Raw genomic sequence first — 22,240 nt, forward strand, 5'->3', positions numbered from 1 at the left:
AATTCACGAATTCGGTTCCTACAAAAAGTAATCAACTCTAAACCATTCACGCTTGAAACAATGCAACTTAGATGTACTTCACCAGTGTCACACGTTTATCTATATAGATCAAACGCATTGGCACGGTAAACTGTAATTGTTGATGGATTGAACTCATAATCACAATCCAAATATGTTACATAACTCATAATAACTAATTAACTATACACATAACAAAAATCCAATTAATTAAAATAGTTATCAGCATATTAAAACTAATAAGAAAAATCAAATAATTCGGGTCATAGTACTTCATACCTTTTGCCTACATTAGATCTAGCTCCAAGAGATGAATATATAGAATGCTCATTAGTCATAGGAAAAATGTTAGAAATCGATAAGACTTATATAGAATTTAAATCTAGCGGTCAAAGGAAGAATATATGGATGAAGAACTTCATTTATTACTTTTTTATAAGTTAGTTAAATTAAAATATAAATTATAAATAGATATTATTTATCAATTAAGTTAGAAGTTTGAAGATTTTCACTCATTTTAGTTCAACTGTTAACTTATGCAGTATAATTATCTTTTTATCGTTTAAATCAAACCCGCCGATTCATTTGTTTGATCGGGACAACAATATATGGCTTCCATTGTGATTTCAAAACATTTATAAAAAACTTGTAGATTACAAAGATGGATCCCAAAGGTTTAAAAGCATTCTGAAGATAGGCTCTATTAAGTTTGTTTTTTATTGTAACGTCCAACATGATTACGTGAGTGACTATTAATAACCTTAGTTTTTAGATGTTATCTGGGGTTTGGTGGACCAGACCTTCTGTTTTGACTTTTGGTGGATCTACACTATTCAGTTTACTAATCTAGAAACAAATTAATTATGATCTTAAATAACTTTTTTTTATTTACATCAATCACTGTCCACTGAGTAGATTATTTTAAGGATAAAAAAATTAATATATATGTTAGTTTTCATTTTAGAAAATGTATTCATATTTTATAATATGTACATTTTTTATTTTTATCATTTAGATTGATCAATAGCTTGTATTGATGTTTCAGTAATCTCGTCTATGTTGGTGACACTGTGTGTTGAAGGCAATAAAGACATGCTCGATCACTTTAGCCACATCGCTCAAACGGGACATGCTTGATCATGTTGAAGGCAATACCGACATGCTTGATTCAATATAATCATCATTACCTCTATTGATACTGCTAGATCTGCTTGTAGTTGGTACGGGTTTAAGAAAATCCGTAACCGAATACCTCTTAACACATCCCGTATTCAACACACGACCCTCAGATCAGGGTAAACATTGTGATATCGACGACGATGCATTCTCCAAACATGCTCTCCAAGAGCTTGGGCTCAAAGTCCCCCAACATTCCGCCAACACATAAACCGGGTCATTACTACCCAACACCAACATTTCTTCCCTAGCAAAAATAATCACCATCAATTAAAGCCCCCTTTGGAGTTCACAACATTGATCTTAGGTTGTAAAGTGTAGGTGAGAAAGAGTAAAAATAGGTTAGCATATGAAACCAATTTTGGGTTAACTTACACGAGCCTAACAAAGCGGAGGCAAGATCAAGCTTGAACTCAGATTGTTTACAGTAAAACCGAGCATCAATGTCTCATCTATAACAAGGTTGATTTTAAGCGAACTATTTCTGAGCTTTTTTTAGCGAGTTTCTGAGTTATTCAAATAGCTCTAGTTGTTGCAACTTTAACCTTCCAGTTTTCACTTTAACCCCCTTAACCCACTTCCTTTTTCTAGAACAACCCTCCAACTTATTCTTCACACATATTATGTTGTATAAGCAACATGAACTACCAACTCCAATAACAAACTCTATAATCATGAATTGATATTTTAAACAATAACCATCACATTTTTATATACATTCAAAAACGGATATGGGACAGTGAACTAGAATCATCACCATTAAAGTCATTGAGTAACTTCTGTGTGATGTTATTAAGTTCCATGGTTCCTTCATCTATAAAAGGGGGATTAGAGGGTGCAGGCAAAGGTTCATCATTTACTGCTAACATTTTTAGTGTTGCTGACATGGATGGTCTTAAAGATGGAGCTTCTTGGATGCAAAGTAGTGCCACGTGTACCACTTTTATGGCCTCTTTATGGAACTTTATGTTGTGATGAATATGCATCATTAAGTGTGGGTCAAATATTTCCTCGACTCTACCTTGCATGAAATGCGTCCACGCCTGTTTATCCATAAACAACACACGGGAATTAAATATATCAAAAACGGATTGGTCGGGTAGAGTCAGGTTAACTTTAACTACTCTTTTTATATATAATATACAATTCAAACCAATCCATTTATGAATAAACATGTTAAAATCGAAGGGAGGCTATAAATGAACTGAACAAATGTCAATCAAGGAGTGTTCATGTTCGTTCTATTGACTTAACCAAGCAAACGAATGGATGCAAACACTTAAAGGAACGTGTTCATGTTTACTTATGTTTGTTGCTTAACATTCAAATGTACATAAACGAGTGTAAGTGAACAAATGTAAACAAAGAAAAGTAAAGTGTTGATTCACTTGTTTCTCAAATACCAAGGTTCAGTTTCTAAAGTTTGATTGAGTTGAAGCACGATGTTCCAATTAGTATTGCTAATAACTAATAATAAACTTAACAATTAGTATTGCTAATAACTAATAATAAACTAAAACGAGTATGCAAATGAATGAAAGTAGATGAGCAAAAATAAATGAATTTGCACAAATGTAGATAAACAAACGTGGCATGTGTGTTTATATTCATTCGTTTACTAAATTAAAAAAAAAATCTTCATGTTCTTTAACATATGTGAGCCATTTATGGTGTGAGGTGAAGTTTCAATACTTACCGTAGACACTAAGCTGTCAGTATATTCAGTAGTTTTGCTTATGTTGTTTGCGACTCCAGTAACTAACTCCAAAAGTAACACGCCAAAGCTATACGCATCTGTCTTTTCAGTTAAATGACCATGGGCTAGATACTCTGGAGCCATATATCCACTAATTATGTTGAAAATAGAAAATAAAAAAGTTAGCTTGCTAATTTACTTTTGTTTTTAAAGATGAAATCACAACACTTACAGTGTTCCTGCAATCGCGGTGCTGATGTGGCTTTTATCATCTTGGAAAGATCTGGCCAACCCAAAATCAGCTATTTTGGGACGAAACCTCAAGTCTAATAAGATATTGGAAGCTTTAATATCCCTATGAATAATCCGGTTTTTCGTATTTTCATGAAGGTAAACCAGACCTTCTGCTATGCCAATTATAATCTTAAATCTCTTCTCCCAGCTTAATTCCCTGCCTTTAGTTTCATCTGTAACAAGTGACGGTGAGAATAAAAACCAAATAACCGAACCATAGCTGAACGGCTTGAACCGATTGGTTCGCTTATGGTTATGTGTATAAATAACCAAATTACAAATTATATAACCAACATAGACAATTTTTTTTATTTTTCATAAATAAGACGTTGTACGTCAAAACAATTTTGTAAGTTTATTTAGTAGCATGTTAGTTGTCGTTCAGGCATCCTTATATTTAACCAAAAATATAATGGGTATTATTATTGCTTTAATCCACCAATGTCCAATGATGGCGACTAACATACCAAAACCATATTTTCCAATAATTGAATTAACAGAACCGTTTATCACTAAAGCCGATCGGTTACAAAAATCTAAAAACTGAAACATCAGTTATAGGTTTGGTTTAGCCCATAACCTACCCGACCCATGGTCACCCTTAGTAACAACTTCACATTTTCATACCAGATTACTAATTTTGGATAAGAGATTTTTAAATTACCAAAAATGAAGAGGTCGAGACTCATGTTAGGTACATATTCGTATACAAGAATACTCTCGGGCCCTGAACAGCTGCATCCTAAGAGCCTAAGCAGATTTTTGTGTTCAACACTGCTAATTATGTTCACTTCATTATAGAAATCTGCTGCTCTAAATCTGTTGTTGAGGAAAAGCCTTTTCACAGCTATTTCTCGTCCATCTGAAAGAACCCCCTGAGACAATTTTCATTGTTAAGACTTTATACTTTAAGGGATGAAATCATGAAACAACTCACATGTTTCAGTATTATTCCAACAAAGTCACTCGTATTTTTTGAGTTTTTTTCTAATATCCAAATAGACTTAAGTTTCATTGTCGGTTCAATCTTATGAAATTATTTATAAATACTTGAGCTTTTTAAGAGCCAAACTCACGCTCAGATTCCAACTCATTGATAATAAACGAGATCTCAAGCCCAAGCTAAAGTTGGCTTGGCTCGATTGTTATGCTCTAATTGATGTGGTTGTATTATGCAATGTAGTACCTTGTACACAGTCCCATATCCTCCTTGTCCTAGCTTATTGATTTCATCCCAATTTCCTGTAGCTTTTTCAATAGTAGAGTATTTGAAGTTCAAGTTTATGTCATTAAGAGTCTTTATCATTTCCTCAGCATCATAAGAACCTGAAAATTTTAATCCAATCACTAGTTTGTTTGTTCGTTTCGCAGTATCTAACACAAGATGGATATTATAATACCATTTCTCTTGCGTTGTATATATCTGCGTTTCTTGATGTATAAAACAATCACCAAAGCAACCCCGAGAACCACCACAAAATTAAAAACAGAAACTACAATAGCTATTATCCTCCCTGCAAATAATTCATGAGACATTGAGTAAGCTTTATTTCTTGCTACCTATAATGGTTTCATTTGAGTTAAATTTTTTATCTGTGACTGGTCAAACGAAGGAAAAGTTAGCTGCATCTCAAATGTAGCTTTTTATGTTTAAACCTCAAAAATCTTTTTTTAGTTAACTAAATAGGCCATTACTTTTTTTTTTCACATCAAAACATTATATTTCATAGAAACATCCAAACGATTTACAATGAAGTGGCAGGTAAGCGGGCAACAAGCTGCGCCGCAACCCCCTTTTGGATAGCAAACCCAATCCGACTAAAAACAAAGTTTTGATTCTTATGGGCCGCAACCCCCTTTTGGATAGCAAACCCAATCCGACTAAAAACCCCATTACTTAAATAGCATACTTTTTATTTAATTAATTAGACACTAATTCTTTTTTACCACCTCTAATTCTATAGGTTGATTGAATATAACCATCATTACCTCTACTGCTATTGCTAGATCTGCTTGTGATTGGTATGGGATTGAGAAAATTTATATCCGAATACCTCATAAAACACCCGGTCTTCAACACACGGCCCTCGGACCAGGGTAAACACTCTGTGATCGACGTTGATGCATTCTCCAAACATGCTCTACAAGAACTCGGACTCAAAGTCTCCCAACATTCCGCCAACACATAAACCGAGTCATTACTACCCGACACCAACATTTCTTCCCTTGCAAAATAATAAGTATTTCTTAACGCACCCGTGACAGCATTGACCACTGCCCGACTTGTTGACTCTTGAAACAACACACTCTTTTGTGTTGTATTCCCACAAACTGTTGTATCATTCGGGCCCGTATACTCCTCATAGAAGTTATAGTTTTGTAGTCGCATAAAACACCCGTCAAGATAAACACGGCCCCCACCCGGGTAGCAATTGGGTGAATAAGTACGTAACTGGGAATAGCATATGATGCAATCTTGTGAAGAGAGATCCTGGAAGCATTGGGTGAGTAGATAGACCTTGTTGGGCCCGCTACCTACCGTTACCGTTGAGATATGTCTAGTCCGGATTTCATTGCTAGTTATTGTCGTGGCACTGACAAAGTTTTCGATGAACTGGGTACGATTTTCAGAAAATGCTCCATCACAGGTGTATCTGATGACTTGTGTTCTTGCATCTCCATTGGATATAGATACTAGCAGTGAGATTATGATGAAAGTGATGAAAACCAAAGTTGTATGTGTTGATTTCTTCATCTTCTAGTACATAAGGCACTTGTGTAAGTATGTAGTTGTAGCTTAAAAATGACAAATGAGATACAAAAGACATAAATCTATACTATATTATATAATGCATGAAGCAATGTTATCATAAAATGTGAGAGGTATCATGCTTAGGCTAAGGGGTATACACCCTTCAATACCATTCCTCTCACTCGTCACATCTGCGCCATATCAGTTTTCTCTCATCATTTAACATCGCCCTTAAACCAGGGATATACACCCTTCTCCTCAATCTCCATTTTTTTTTAATCAATACAAAGAGAGGAAGAGAGTGAGTGTCGAGAGTGAACATGGTCACTAGCCTCACATCAAGTGTGACCGTGGTCTTGGTGTGTGACCTTTCCACGTAAGACACCATATGGGACGACTCCTTTGCCAACTCACCTCACGCGTGAAGAAGAATCGGTTATACCTAGTATTTTGAAACCCGCACCGGCCGGTCGGACCAGGACCGGGACCCAGTAAGTATACTGGTTTGGTCTGCAGTAGTTAACCCGTTCTCTAATAACCCGACGGTTTTGACGGGTCACGGTTAGACCGAACCCGGTGAACCGCCGAATGAATTGGTAAAAGTATTTTTTTAATTATTTCTTAAAGCTTTTAATTAAAAAAATAAAATTATCAAAACTCAAAGCCTTAATCATGGCTTCATCCCATCTGCATGTCATCTTCGGTCTCTAAAACTCAATCATCGACCGAAATGGTAGTAGAAGATGCCAAGATATGTGAATTGAAAACTAATTAGAAGAAAAAGAATATGTTGTAAGCTATAATAGTTGCCAATCTAAGGCTGTTATTATCATTAGTGATGGTAAACAATGGTGGAAAAAAAACATCATATAATCCATCAACATCAATTATATTTATATATAAAAAATAAATATATTATTTATAACGTCATTCAGGTCAAACACCGGTACGCCCATCCAGGTCGGCCTTTGACCCGTTAAGACGTCCGAGTCGACGTCCAGACCGAGTCTGAAAACATTGGTTATACCCCCAGCCTTAGTGTGCAATTATTAGTTAATAGAGTAAGGGGACAACATAGTCTTTTGTGCGCCATTATATTTTTTATTATTTAAAAAATAATACTCACACTTTTGTCTAATCCATATCCCCCCCCCCCCCCCCCCCCCCCGGGGACACACACCTACACACGATTTAATACAATCTTAACTTTTCATAAATTGAATAATTTGTTTAAAAGAATTACACCATAACACTAGCTTTTTTATGCTGTTGAATTTAACTATTTAAGTACAGTATTCTTACTAACAAAATTTAACATACTATGTGCTTACCATTTTTCCCCTATCTAGAAATTATGATTCTTATCTATGTATTAACTATGAAGTATTAATAAAATATGGAGGCGTTTGGTGAGTTGATGGAGACTGGAGAGCCGTAGTCAAATAAAGAAACTTAACACCCTATCGAATTTCAAAGTTGTGGGTCGGTGAGATACAATAAAAAAAAATATTAAAATTAATCTACAGCTGGCCATGGGTAAGAATGCTTGTCAATTTGAACACGTCTGACAGACAAAAACGTATATGTGTAAGTGGGTGAGCATACATCGGTTCGGTTCGGTTCGATTATTCCAATTCACTTAAACCGAAATCGGTTCAATTATTCCGTTAAACTTTGGGTAATACTTTTGCATAGAATATACATGAATCGGAGGTATAAATACATAAATTTTAGGTATAAAAGTTTAAAATATATGAAATTATGAAATGGTTCGATTTGGTTAGTTTCGGTTAACAGAGGTACAAAAAAACCGATTTTTTTGTTAATTTCTGTTTGGTTTCATTTAAACGTTCGGTTATCGCTCACCATTAACACCTAAAGTATATTGTAGAAATGAAAGAAGATGAAGAGCTTGGAAAATGAAGCATTAAAATAGAAGACGCTAATAAGCTTTTATTGCTATTATAAGTTATTTTACGAATTTACCATGGCATATAATAGAGATGTTTGAACAAGAATAATTAAGGGTGTAAACGAGCCAAGTCTTGACTCGAATTTGACTCATTTTAGCTCGAGGCTAACTCATGAGTTAGCTCATTTATTATATATTAATAAATTTATATACGTTTTTAATTAATTTTATATATTTTGATAAAAAAAAGTCCTTAAATGAGCCAAAGCTCGGTTCAAGCTAGTGTAGTATGTTAAACGAGCCAAAGCACAACTTGAGCTCGGCTGCGTAGTGTAAAATAATACGTAGATATCCAAAAGAGGTCAAATATAAAAATACACAATGCTCGTTCGGACTCAACCTCAGACAAGGTAACTAAACAGGCTATTTCTAAAGCTCGGGCTCTTAAAAGTTAGATTCATTTCAAGTTTATAGACTCGAGCTCAAGTAGCTCACGAGGTGCTCAACTCGTTTGCACACAGGAATCTGGTGTGTGAAGAGATCAAAGATCGAACAGTAGAATACGGTAACGATAATCAAATTAATCGCATAATAATAAAATTAACACACGGACAGTTATCTCTAATATTAAAAACGATTTCGTGATACGCAATAATAACTACAAAATAGTTAACGATCATCAATGAAAACAACAGAATCTAACTAATAAGCTTTATTCCCGCTAAAATAAAAACTAATAATAAAACGAAATTAATAACAGCTTTAGATCGGATGGATTACATACCTTTTGGTTACATTTGTTGAATTCACGTTACTTCTTTCAATTGGCCGCAGGCTGCGGTTTTGAACAGAAACAGAGTATATATACGTGTACGGAATTTATGGATTGACTCGATAGTCGACAATTTCGACTTTTTTTGAAAAAAAAAAAAAGCTTTGGAAGACGTTTTAGGTCGAACCTAATCATTAAAAGCATTCTATACTCTCTCCGTTCCGGTCAAAATGTCTTCGAAAAACACAAAGTTTAAGGTATATTAACTTATTATTTTCTTTGATTAACAAATGACAATAATGTCCTTAAAAATTAGGTTCATCAATATATTTTATTAATGTTAATTGTGTGTGTTTAAGAGTAAACTTGTAAATTAGCTAATAAATTTCGAAAGTGAATATTTGTAATGAGACAAACAAAAAAGAAATGTTTACACTTTTAATGAGACTGAAGGGAGTACTATTTTTATATTTTTATCATTACATTTTTTCTCCTTTTCACTCACAACCACTTTAAAAAAACATTAAAAAATTATATAGATGAATAATGTATTTCTTCGAATTTAATCATGAACAGTAACATTTTCTCTCACCTACTCTCACAACAACTTTTAACTGTCTATAAAAATGAAAAAACCCCTCACTTAATTTGAAGAATTGATCGGGAATGCTTTGACACTTTTAGGCATCAATTATCAAGGTTGAAATCCATTACTTCAAAAAATTCTCTTGACTTTTATCAAGGCTCAAAGACCTCAAAAATCTTAGGTTCTAATTATCACATTTATACCATTAGACTAGTAAGTGAATTGCAGTCGATGATTTTTTAGATGCTAGGATCTTTATTTGTTTTATTATTATTATTATATTTATATGTCTGCTTAATGTATTTTACTTTGATTATATGACTAGTTAAAATTTTAAAGTTCTTATAAACTTACAGAATAATACTTAATATGTAGTTGAGGTGTTTATAGTTTATTTGATATAATAGTTTGTTCATTGAAAGTGAACCGAGAACTAAAAAACAACTCGAATTGAGTTAAGTTTGGTTTTTACCGAAGAAACCAAATAATTTTATTTTTCACAATTTGTTATTGGATTGGTTTGGTTAAATCTGCGAGTAGATTAGGATAAACGAGAAACTGACATTCAACTTATTCGACTTATTCTTCGAATGAACTCAATTTTATGAAACCGAAAACCCAATTAGTTGAAGCCGGAAACAAAAACAAAAACCGAATATGCAGTTTGGTTAGATTTGATCTTCGTTTTAAACCTTTATAAAAGTAAGTTATCTACTTCATTTTATTGAGAAGTAACTTTTACTTTCCTTTTGATATTAAATATATTTATTTAAAGTGATAGTTTATTATAAGCATTATCGACTTCAAAGAATTGGTCAACTATTGACTAATGAATATTTGGATATGGCCCACTTAAATATGTGGTTACGCCAAATACATGACCATCGATGGCTTGACGGTCAATAAATTGTGGGACTAGTACGGTTAGGTGTGTTTGGTATTGAATTTAAACCAAGGATTTTCAATGTAAAGAAAATTAAATCTATCAAAACAAATTTAAATTTACATATTTTTTAACGGTGTGATCTCTAACTATATTCACTTCAATTGAATCCAAAACCACTCATACAGTAGCAAAGTTTGGACGAAAAGACAGGGGAACTGGCTCGAATTTTCAGATTAAAACGGTGCGGGGTGTGGGGGCCTAGGGGTTGGGGTGGGGGGGGGGGCTCAATTTTTCAGATGAAATACATCACGTATAAAATTTTTCGAAGGAAAACTGGTAACCTTACACTTGCGCAAAGGGGGATGGGGGTGTTATCCTTCGTTCCTGCACTCGCCTTAAAGACTTGCACCTTTACCGTATGGCCTATTTAGCGAAAAAATATATATAAATGATAAAAAGTTACATGGATGTTTCTTAACTGATTCCAAGTTTTAAAACAAAAAATTATATAAATTATAAAAATTAAATGGTTGTTTCGTAACCGGTTCCAAGTTCTAAACTGGTTAACCGAACATGACGAGGCCAAACCTTTTGTTAAACCGGAAAGTCGCCAAATCGAACCGTTTGGATCTCAAACCGTCCCACATACTTTGGCTCGATATTTCAATTAGTTTCAACGATCTATGAATAAAATAAAGTACTAACAACATAACCAAGCCAAATGTAAGAAGAATCATATTCAATTTAAAGCATTTAAATAACAAATTAAAGTACTAGTATACAAAAAAACAAAAATGAATATTTGGGTATTATGAATCTCAAAAACAATGTGACTATCCTTTGAACAAACTTTGTATACAAATGTAAACAATTAAAACTTAATTAGAGTCATGAGATAACTTAAAAAAATAATAAAAATAAACAACCCGTCCACCGGACGGGTATAAAACTAGTTGACATTTGCTTCCAAATCATAAATAGTTGATTTGAAAACTAACCATGGTTAATTACCTAGGATAGAAATGACTGTGGTCAACTGTAGCAATTGAACAAGAATTATCAGTGTTAAAGTAGTGATGTAACTTTTGTGTGATCTCATTGAGTTCCATTGCATCCTCATCCATAAAAGGAGGGTTAGAAGGGGCAGGTAATGGTTCATTATCTTTTGCCAACATTTTTAGTACCGTTAACATTGACGGTCTTAATGACGGGTCTTCTTGAGTGCAAAGAAGTCCTACTTGTATCGCTTTTGTCGCTTCCTTTTTGGTAATTGGTGTTATGATTAAGTTTGGGTCGAAGATTTCTTCCGCCTTATTTTGTTGGAAATGATTCCACGCCTGTTTTCATACGTAAATAACACAAAATGATTAGTATTCTCGAATGAGTTTTGTTTATGCAAGTAGTGAACAAAAGCTTGTGGGGAACTTGTTAAAAGACAAATATGCCCCTGAATCTAGTCAAATAGAGTTGATAGTGATACTATCATACTAAGGCAGTTTCTTGTCATTTTTACAACTCTAGGCGTGCCAAAAAATACGGTGCGCATAAACCATTGATACCTACATTACCACCCAAACCGAACCAAGTTGGGCGGTTCGGCCCGTTTGAGATCCAAACAGTTTGGTTTGGCGGTTGGACAATTTAACAGAGCGGTCCGGTTTGGAACTTAGAACCGCCCATTAACCTTATTATTTATATATTCTTTTTCTTATGATTTTGAAAAAGAAAAAATAAAAGAGCCGGTTCAAACCACTAAAATTGAACCGTTAAACCGTCAAACCGGTAAACCTGCCAGTTGGGCCTACCCACCGAAGAATTGTTATTAATTTTTCACTTAGTTTTAAGCGAGTTGCATACAAGTAGTTACGTTGTTTCAAAATCTAAGTGGCTTATGCATACAATATCCCGACAAAAATAAAACAATAACAAAAAGAGAAAAGGAAAATATTATACTTACAATAGCAACTAAGCTGTCCGTATACTCAGTGTTTTTGCTTTTATTGTTTTCAATTCCAGTAACCACCTCTAGAACCAAAACACCAAAGCTATAAACATCTGCCTGTTCAGTTAACTGACCGTGAGCTAGGTACTCTGGAGCCATATATCCTCTGTTGATTTTCAAAAAATAATAAACAAACTAGCTGCTAATTTAAAACTTTTTCTTTTCTCAGGCGATCGGAAAATAAAGAAATGGTTAATCTATTCAAGATAATTACGTATTTACAAAATACCGTCTCAATTCATCCTATTTCATTAGATTCGGGATGTGATACGGTACCGAAGGACCGGTGCTTGGCGAACGGAACGTTTCATCAAGCCATTTTTAGCCTTCACTCCCTAAATAGGAATAGAGCTACTTTACAAATAGGGCTAATTACTTCACTGAGGAGAAGTTTGGTTTCAAACCCCGGTTCGAACAGGAGGAGTACGCCATGCTAATGTGCCTTGGATGATCCACATCTCAGGGTCAAGCGCCGATGAGCACATTGAACTATCCATGTCTGGAAATGAGGGTGCCCTCGATTGACATTTATCATCGAATAAGGAATCCTTCCATGGATGAGAAGGTTGAGTTACAGTACAGACTCCGTTGGCTTTCGCAAGGAAGCATCTCGAAAGTTCTGTAATCTATGGTTGATGCCTCACTCGAACTCTATCCCATACCCTACTCGATGCTGAAGCTACTCTGCCTTTCGGAACCCAAAAAGAAAGCCGGGCGCTTGGGAAGCTATGCAAAACCTGAAAAAAGGAATCTGCTTTCCATCTTTGAGCTCAGAGGTTACGATCGTCTCCTCATTAGGCTATTTTAAAAAAGTATAGCTAACTCATCAGCTGAGTGGTTCGCCTCTTGTCCACCTGAGTTGTTTACTTCATTTTCCGACCTGGAAAACCAATGACTCTTCAGGTTAGGTTCTCTTTCAACATAGACATCCCGATGACCATGGATCAACTTCGTTCCACGAAACAGAAAGCAAATGAAATCTTCCTCTTAGGGCGTTCGATTCCGCGAAATGGCGACCCGTTTTGCCGGAGTATTCCGCTGTGGCTAGCATTGTTAGGAATGCTTCTGACCATCTTAGGCCATTCTTGATGATGGACCCTCCGGCAACTTTAGAAGCCTTGGTTCGTAAGGGCTCTTATCTTGAACTAACGCTTTGATCTCGGCTTCTAGATCCATATCCTCGCATCAAGAGTACCCGCGCGTCTCAAACCCACCTTTATCCCAACAACCCCATGATGAACAGAGAGGAACCCGATGAGGGAAGTGGGACAATGTTCAGACCTTGGCTGTCACAACAAGCAACCAATCAGTTCCAGTCCCAAGGGCAGATAAAACGAATCTTATCATCTTGAAAAGATCGAGCCAGCCCAAAATCAGCTATTTTAGCACGAAACTTCAAGTCTAATAAGATGTTAGCAGCTTTAATATCCCTGTGAATAATCCGGCATTTGGTATTTTCATGAAGGTAAACAAGGCCTTCTGCTGTACCAATGATGATATTATGTCTCTTTTCCCAAGTTAAGTTCCTTCCTTTTATTGCATCTGCAGAAGTTTAAAAATTCATTACATGTATTACATAATACTAAAAGTTAAAAAATTTGATATAAGATGACAAACTTTCAAAAGAAACTTAATGATTGACAATATTAAACTGACCAAAAATGAAGTGGTCGAGGCTCATGTTGGGTAGATATTCGTATATAAGAATGCTTTCAGGCCCTGAACAGCTGCATCCTAACAGCCTGACTAGATTTTTGTGCTGAACACTGCTAATCATGTTGACTTCGTTATAGAAGTCTGCCGCTCTAAATTTATTGTTGAAGAAAAGTCTTTTCACAGCAATTTCTCGTCCATCTGAAAGTACCCCCTGAGAAGATTTAAATGTTTTGCATTAGTTATATAACAGTGTCTATAACAAAATTTAAGCAGAAGTAGCAAAATGTGCATGTTGTATGGCAGGTCAAACTACTTTAGTATCTATAAGTTGATTTCTATTTTGCTAATGGTGTAAATTGGTTACTAAAATCAGGAAAAAATGTAAAGTTTGTTTCTCTTTTGTGCAATTCTCTTAAAAATACACTTTAGGCGACTTTTGACACATTTGACCTATATCTTTTTAGACCCGTTAGAGATTAAGTGTAACCTGAAACGACCCATTCAAAGGTACATGGGTCAAAATTATCAGATTTAGTTTGAGTTACAACCTTGTAGACGGTCCCGAATCCTCCTTGTCCCAGTTTATTTAACTCATCCCATTTTCCTGTGGCTTTCTCAATAGTGGAGTATTTGAAGTTTAAGCTACTGTCATTAAGCATCTTTGCCATTTTCTTAGCATCATAAGAACCTAAAACATTAAACAATCATTAGGCTTTTACAAGAATTCTGCAAAGTATTTATGTTACTAAATTATAAAAAGCCAACAATTTAATGATTTTAAAAACTGGCTTATACCTTTTCTCTTCTTCTGTATATATCTGTGTTTCCAAATATATACAGCAATCATTGAAGCAACTATGATAAGTGCCACAGAACTAACAACAGATACAACAATTGCAATTATCTTCCCTGCATAACCCATAAACAAGAAAACATCAGAGACGTATTAGAAAACTTTTAGTGATATCATAATGCCGAAACAAATGCTCTTGTGGTAAATTCTTTATGATTTGAAGTAAAGGTTCAATAATATATTAATTTTGACTTAGATTTTAACTACACATTCATCATTTCATCATATTTTACCAATGGATTAAGCCATTACTTACTACTTTTTCATGTTCATAAATGGTTATTGGTATACCATGTTAGAAAAATCTTATTGAGTATACATTATAATAGTAGTAACACCAGTTATTTTAAATGCTTCCTTGTTTCTTTCAGTTAGCAATAAAAGTTGCATTTCGAATAAATGGTTAATTTTCTTTCAGTTAACCAAAGTTTAAAAATCGATCACCAAGGTTTAAAAATCAAAGACCCCAACTTATGTTTTTAAAGCTTATTATGTCCTACATAATCATTTTAAATTAAATAGAACTTATTTTTATTGTAAGAGCATTATTATAATCATATACAACTAATCAACTATTCATAAAAATTTAGCAAAATATGACTGTAATTACCCAGCCCAGCCCAACCTAGCTCACACCAGCCCAGCCCAACCCAGCTCACACCAGCCCAGCCCAGTCCAACCCAACCGAGCCCAGATCAATCAAACCCAGCCCAGCCTAGTAAAATAATTAGATTCAGTAGCATTATTGTTACCTCTATTGACAGAGCTGCTTGCGACCGCCACAGGATTAAGAAAATTAGTACCCGAATACCTCATAAAACACCCCGCATTCAACACACGACCCTCAGACCACGGCAAACACTTTGATATCTCCATCGACGCATTATCCAAACACGCAAGACAAGAACTCGGACTCAAAGTCCTAAAACACTCCGCCAACACATAAACCGACTCATTCCCACCATCCACCATCTCACCCCTACCAAAATACATACTATACCTTAACGCACCCGTCACAGCATTCGACACCGTCTGCTTCACAGCATCTTGAAACGTTGCATTCTTTCTAGTTGCATTACCACAAACATAAGAGTCATCAGGCCCAGTATACTCATGGAAAAAACTGTAGTTTTGAACTCGCATTACACAACCATCGAGATAGATTCGACCACCATTGTTCGGGAAGCAACTAGGGAGAACAGTGCGTGCTTCTGCATAGCATAACATGCAATCTAGTTGTGAAAGATCACCATAGCATTGAGCAAAACCATAATTACCATCGGGTCCAGTACCGACAATAGCGGTTGCATTAGTTGAAGTGCGCATTTGGGAGCCCAGGCTGCCCATCATGCCAACAAAGTTTGGGATGAAGAGGGTTTGATTGTGTTCTTTTTCTGGGTCACATATCATTTTGATGACTTGGGTTCTTGCATCACCTTCTGTTGTTGATACTAGTTGTAGAGTTATGATTAAAATGGTGAGAATTGAAGCTTTGTGTGTTGGTTTCTTCATCTTTGGCTTGAGAAACAAAGGAATTGAAATTATTCAATTAATGTGACATAAGAGCAACAAGGACGATATTAACGTGTACGTTTGATTCGTACTCATGTGTGAACACATGTTTATAATTATAGGACACGTTGTAAGATGAAGGAGCTATTAGAGTTTGATGGACTGTTTTCATATCCAAGAATCTTTTGACTATAAGAAAAGGGTGCACTTTTTTGTTACGTACTAGCTTTCGAACCGTATTTACTCGGTGAATATAAACAGTGACGAAGCTTGGGCTTAGTTACGGGGTGATCGAAGTTACGGACTCAAAAAATTTTCGGTCGACGATTCGATTCGTGTCGGTGATTCAGTTCGGTTCGGGTCAGATTAAATAGTAGTCCCCTTCAGTTTTGAGTTTTATAAAAACAAAGTTTTTACTATTCGACTACTATTTTGTAACTTTTGTTTATTAAAATTATGAGATTTTTTAAAAAAAAATCAAACGATAGGGTATTATATATAAAAAATATATCAGTGGTGACGGAAGCTTTTTGGAAATATACATTGGGGGTGACCGAGCTTAATATATATAAAAATTTTCGGGAAAATCGCAAAAATTACCCTATTAATCGAAAAATCGGCAGCGACCGGGGCCAAGAAGCTACGCCCCTGAATATAGAAAGACCTAAGTTGTTAGGTTTTCTAGCTAATTGTAATATATAATTAATATGATAATGTCTTGATCACCAAGTTATGATTAGATTATAAATATAAGGTTTGGTTAGAGTTTTGGTCCAAAATCTTCTGTTCTCTATTTATTTATTTATTTATTTATTTTTTTAGAGATGATTAATAGAGAATTATTGTAACAAGTTTTTGAGTCAGTTTTTTCTTACAATAATAAAGTGTTAATCAATCATGTGTCTTAAAAATGATATCAAAGCTTGATGTAATTGTTAGAAATGATATCAAAGCTTGATGTAATTGTGGTCCAAACTCGAGGTACTTTTGTAATGAGTTTGGGGGTGAGAAGAAGAATACATGCTATGGAGTGCTTCACAAAGATTCCTTAAAAAATTAAATAAATAATATAAAACTGCACGAAAACAAAACCATGTGTGTAGAAAGTGTGAAAGTTGGAAGTCATGAGCATTTTAATAACCAGAAATGGCTCGTATTGTTATAGCAGAGGTGTTGGCTTCGTGATTGTAAGTAGTAAACAAAGTCAACAATAGGTACCGACCCATGTGGTTTATATTATTATTTTTATGTACTTTCTCAAATAATTTGCATTTCATGCATCTTGGAAAAAGTATAAAAGCATCATTTCATAACTTTTTTTAATCAGATAGTTATAAAATTTATAAGAACTACTCAACAAGAAAATGTTAGCATTTTTAATGGTATAATGATTATTAAACAGAGAACTACAAGAATGATTCAACAAGAGAATGTTTTTAATTACCTCATCCATTGATGATTCTTTATGTTACTTCTAATAAATTAAAATACATGCATGAAAGATAATTAATAGCATTATAACAATATAATAGAGTAAGTTATATCGTTAGCAAAAAAGTAGCTTAAGTTATTGCAACCTTTTCAACCGTGTTCTATTGTAGGTACACCTAGATTTTGTGTTATCATGTTCAATGTGTCTTGTAATGGAATATGTATGAACATGAATATAAGTGCATTTTGACGTTATTTTACTAATTTTGTGAAAATAACGTTAAAAGCGATGGAAGGTTAATCAGGCATCATGTGGTGGCGTTGATAGCCGAAAGACAAGGGTACATGCACCAATCAGCCGGCGTCCCGATGATTGAGTGCTATGTGCCTTATGTAATATGTCCAAGGCTTGATGCAAAACTACTATCGAGCCGGGGGTCTCACCGGAAGCAGCCCCTCTATCCCCATGGGGTAGAGGTAAGGCTGTCTACATCTTACCCTCCTCAGACCCTACCATAGCTTTGCTATTGGTGGGATATACTGAGTACGATGATATGAATATAAGTGCATTATATTATATGTATGAAGTTGTTACAGACGAACCAAACATTCGAATCAGACTACATGACACCTTGTATTCCAATTGATCATCAAAAGGTTGTGGGCCAGGGGTTGACATTTAGCAATGGGTTGTGCAGATTCTAAAAGAGTTAAATCAATAATATATATAAACGAAGACATAAAAATCCTACGTGTCGTGATGTGGTCGTTTCCTCTTTTTTTGGAGTCACCAGATTTGCTTGATTTTTAAATGGAGGTTTCTCATTCATTTGACCTGAATTCATGGGTATGAGTCTTACCAAACCCAAATATTCCTTAAACGGGTTATAACATCTCATTAAATAAAAAATTATTCTTACCAAATTCATCATCATCATCATCATCATCATCATCATCGTACTCAGTATATCCCACCAATAGCAAAGCTATGGTAGGGTCTGAGGAGGGTAAGATGTAGACAGCCTTACCTCTACCCCATAAGGATAGAGAGGCTGCTTCCGGTGAGACCCCCGGCTCGATAGTAGTTTTGCATCAAGCCTTGGACATAAGGCACATAGCACTCAATCATCGGGACACCGGCTGATCGGTGCATGTAACCTTGTCTTTCGGCTATCAACGCCACTACATGATGCCTGATTAACCGTCCGTCACTTTTAACGTTATTTTCACGAGATTAGTAAAATAACGTCAAAATTAGTGCAATTTCACTTTTGCCCACCCGAGGGTTCACACATATATTCTTACCAAATTATTGATGTAAAAATCCTGTAAAAGAGGATATACTAAAAATTAATATCTTATTTATTTTAATATATATATATATATATATATATATATTATTTAAACCATAAGTATATTATTAACTTTCATACAATAAAAAAATATAAATTTAAAAAATAAATAAATGTTATAACAAACAATATAAAACAATCCCCGTAATACGGGGGATAAAAACTAGTAAACAATATATGGAGATTACGTATCCACGTGATTAATAAAAAGTGATACGCACCAAAAGTTTACTTTTTAAATCATCAAATGAAGAAATGAGGTTTCGCAATATTATGTTTCGAATTCAATAAGCAATCAATATATTGAATTATAATTGGTGGGTATGGTGGCCGATTCATAAATTTGCTTAAAATAGTCTGTGTTCAATAATCGGGAGTCTGTAATTATGTAAAAAATTCAGAGGCAATCGAAAAACGATAGCATAAGTAATCTATCTATATATATCTATATTATAAGATAAAAAAAGGCTTCGTTGTCATGTATAGTCTCCGTGTCTTTTCTCACCATTATTTTTTTTATCATGCCTCTCCATCTCTTATTAAATACTAATTATACAACATGTTTATGTTAATATGACACCTATTTTTATAAACTTTAAAATCTAATAATGTAACATTTGTTTTAAATCAAATAGTAGTTGAAGATAAATTACATTAAATAATAATTAATGTATTTTCAAAACCCGTATATATATACTAATTTTACATATATTTTAATTGTTTTTTAAACATTAGTACTTGTAATACATTATTTTACCTCTAAAATGAAATTTTAGATTTAAAAACTTTCTTTACTAATAAAATAAATGTAAAAAATTATGCAGCCCACTAGGCCCCACACCTTATACCCCGTCCGCAATTGAATTATAAATTATAATCTGAGGCTCATGATCATATTGTTTTTCCGGGTCATTCAATAATCAAGGGTCTGTAACAAAGAATCAAATGTGATCCTAAAAACAACGCAATTAATATAAAAAGTAAGTCGGTTGACTCCACACATAATATACTCAATCCGTAATTGTATCGAAAGGTCCTATCAAACATAATCAATTCTACCTATAGTTCCTCATTTCCCTATGATTTAAACCACAAACTAACGTATGGACGAATCAAATCGGTATCCAAAACTTCTGAATGCACAACTTTTGACTAGAGTAACTTTTGTTGTGAAGACCAATCCAACTAATAAACTTATATACGTCTAAAGGTCTACTCAATGCAATTAATTCATCCAGAAAATATCTCATTATCTTACAATGTAAACCACGAACTAACATATGATGAGGATCTATTTCTATCAAAACCTCGTGGACGAATCAAAACAGTTCGATCTACATCTAAAAACAACTTTGATAAATTCAATCCACAGCTTACGATCAGTGATGCCGGTATATAGAATATCAGTTATTAACTGTAACCGGTTATTGATCAAACTAATTCCTAACTAGCCGATAATAACCAATAAAAATTAACCTACACTAAGCGTACTAGCCTACGTTTGGTTAATCGATACCAGTTAACTAATTTCTATGTGAATTTCCCTAACCCGTACCTAACCATCTGTTAGTAACCGGTTTCTCCTACACCGGTTATGATTTGTACTTACGAACATCATTCAAAACAGTAAAATCTAACAAACAACTCATTGACTGATTAACATCATAGACGCATAATTCCGATAATTAACAATGCAGGTATGATTATAACCTCATAATATGCTCATTCAGTTTAATAACTATAATTATCCAAAGCAGTTGAAGATCTAAATCATCAATTCTAATCAAAGTATCAAACTCGTCGTCAATCGTCGAGAAAACGGTTATAACAACATCGATAGCACACAGTTACGTGTCATCAATCAAATCGTAATATATGAAAACAGTTAAATGTAACCGGAGATCTGAATTCATACCTTTAATTTCACTACATTTAGATCACGAAATTAACCTAGCGCTTGCAGAAACGGATAGAATTAGAAGCATGTACGTTTGAATTGATAACGATGACTGATAAGAACGTTGAAGGTAGGTGAGATATTATGTAGAGGATGTGTACGTATAGACTGGACACAGTTAGGAAGTGGAAGAATAATTGATTGATTAATTAATTAATTAATTAATTAAGTTAACAATAACAATGGAAGATTGAGATCCAGGTGCTACGTGGTAACGAGAAGGCGCGCTTTATGGGATTGTGAATCTCTGTGGGACCCGCTTTTTTAGAATAAATATCTTATTTTTATTTTTTATATATAACTAGTTTTTATCCCCCGTATTACGGGGGTTGTTTTATATTGTTTGTTCTAATATTTATTTAATTTTTTAATTTATATTTTTTTTATTATATGAAAGTTAATAATATACTTATTGTTTAATGATAAATTGTTTCAAAAATAAATGAGATGTTATAACCCGGTTTAAAAGCTATATAGTTTTGATGAGACCCAAGACCCGCTAATTTTTTTACTATGAAATTAGTTTTTAAATTATAAATAATATTTATGAAAGTTAATAATATACATGGGTTTTGTGAGACCCATGACCCGCTTATTTTTTTTTACTCTAAAATGGTTTTTTAATTTAAATAATATATATATATATATATATATATATATATATTAAAATAAATAAGATATTAATTTTTAGTATATCCTATTTTATAGAATTTTTACATCAATAATTTGGTGAGAATAATTTTTAATTTAATGAGATGTTATAACTCGTTTAAAGAATATCCGGGTTTGGTAAGACTCATACCCATGAATTCGGGTCAAATGCATGAAAAGCCTCCATTTAAAAATCTAGCAAATCTGGTGACTCCAAAAAAAGGGGGAGCGACCACATCGCGACACGTAGGATTTTTATGTTTTCGTTTATATATATTATAGATAAAACCCTAGTTTAATTATTTTAACATTTAATTTATTTAATTTATGTGATTGCATATCTTACACTTGGGTAGATTTATTGTTTAATACAAGGAACATGCAAGTATTAATTCCGATTTGGTTTTGGCTACTTAGTTGCAAGACTTAATTGGTGAGAATAGTGTTTAGTAGGCTACATAAACATAACTTATATTGATCGTGTGACTAATAGGACGATTCATGTACTTATACACACATCTTCCGGTCCTTAACTAAACTAACTAGAGTGTACTAAGCATGATAGGGTGTGGTACTATAAATCGTTTGTTGAATCAACGCATAATCAAACACACCAAAACGAATAAAAATCTCATGCATAGGATGTTCAAATGCTTGAACATTATATTAATATCATTCATGTAAGTAGGATTGTAACTTTTTAACAAGATGTTTAGTATAAATATTCGATTGGT

General features: G+C 34.0%; 2 protein-coding genes across 2 annotated transcripts; both read right to left on the reverse strand.

Moving 5' to 3' along the window:
- Positions 1–1,276: 1,276 nt before the first annotated feature.
- Positions 1,277–5,994, reverse strand: LOC143531728 (cysteine-rich receptor-like protein kinase 2). Its single transcript, XM_077026973.1, has 7 exons — positions 5,174–5,994; positions 4,585–4,698; positions 4,371–4,510; positions 3,849–4,059; positions 3,123–3,357; positions 2,891–3,041; positions 1,277–2,237 (listed from the first exon to the last, which is right to left on the reverse strand). Exons 1-7 carry the CDS (start codon positions 5,937–5,939, stop codon positions 1,914–1,916), a joined length of 1,941 nt encoding a protein of 646 aa, XP_076883088.1. The 5' UTR covers positions 5,940–5,994; the 3' UTR covers positions 1,277–1,913.
- A 5,096-nt stretch (positions 5,995–11,090) lies between these two features.
- Positions 11,091–16,259, reverse strand: LOC143531771 (cysteine-rich receptor-like protein kinase 2). Its single transcript, XM_077026999.1, has 7 exons — positions 15,356–16,259; positions 14,546–14,659; positions 14,299–14,438; positions 13,751–13,961; positions 13,462–13,636; positions 12,050–12,200; positions 11,091–11,429 (listed from the first exon to the last, which is right to left on the reverse strand). The coding sequence occupies exons 1-7, from the start codon at positions 16,113–16,115 to the stop codon at positions 11,100–11,102; spliced, it is 1,881 nt and encodes a 626-aa protein (XP_076883114.1). The 5' UTR covers positions 16,116–16,259; the 3' UTR covers positions 11,091–11,099.
- Positions 16,260–22,240: the final 5,981 nt, after the last annotated feature.

Source organism: Bidens hawaiensis, unplaced genomic scaffold (assembly GCF_021521415.1).
Source record: "Bidens hawaiensis isolate Kalapana, Puna unplaced genomic scaffold, B.hawaiensis_p1.1 tig00009224_1, whole genome shotgun sequence".
NCBI classification, from domain to species: domain Eukaryota; kingdom Viridiplantae; phylum Streptophyta; class Magnoliopsida; order Asterales; family Asteraceae; genus Bidens; species Bidens hawaiensis.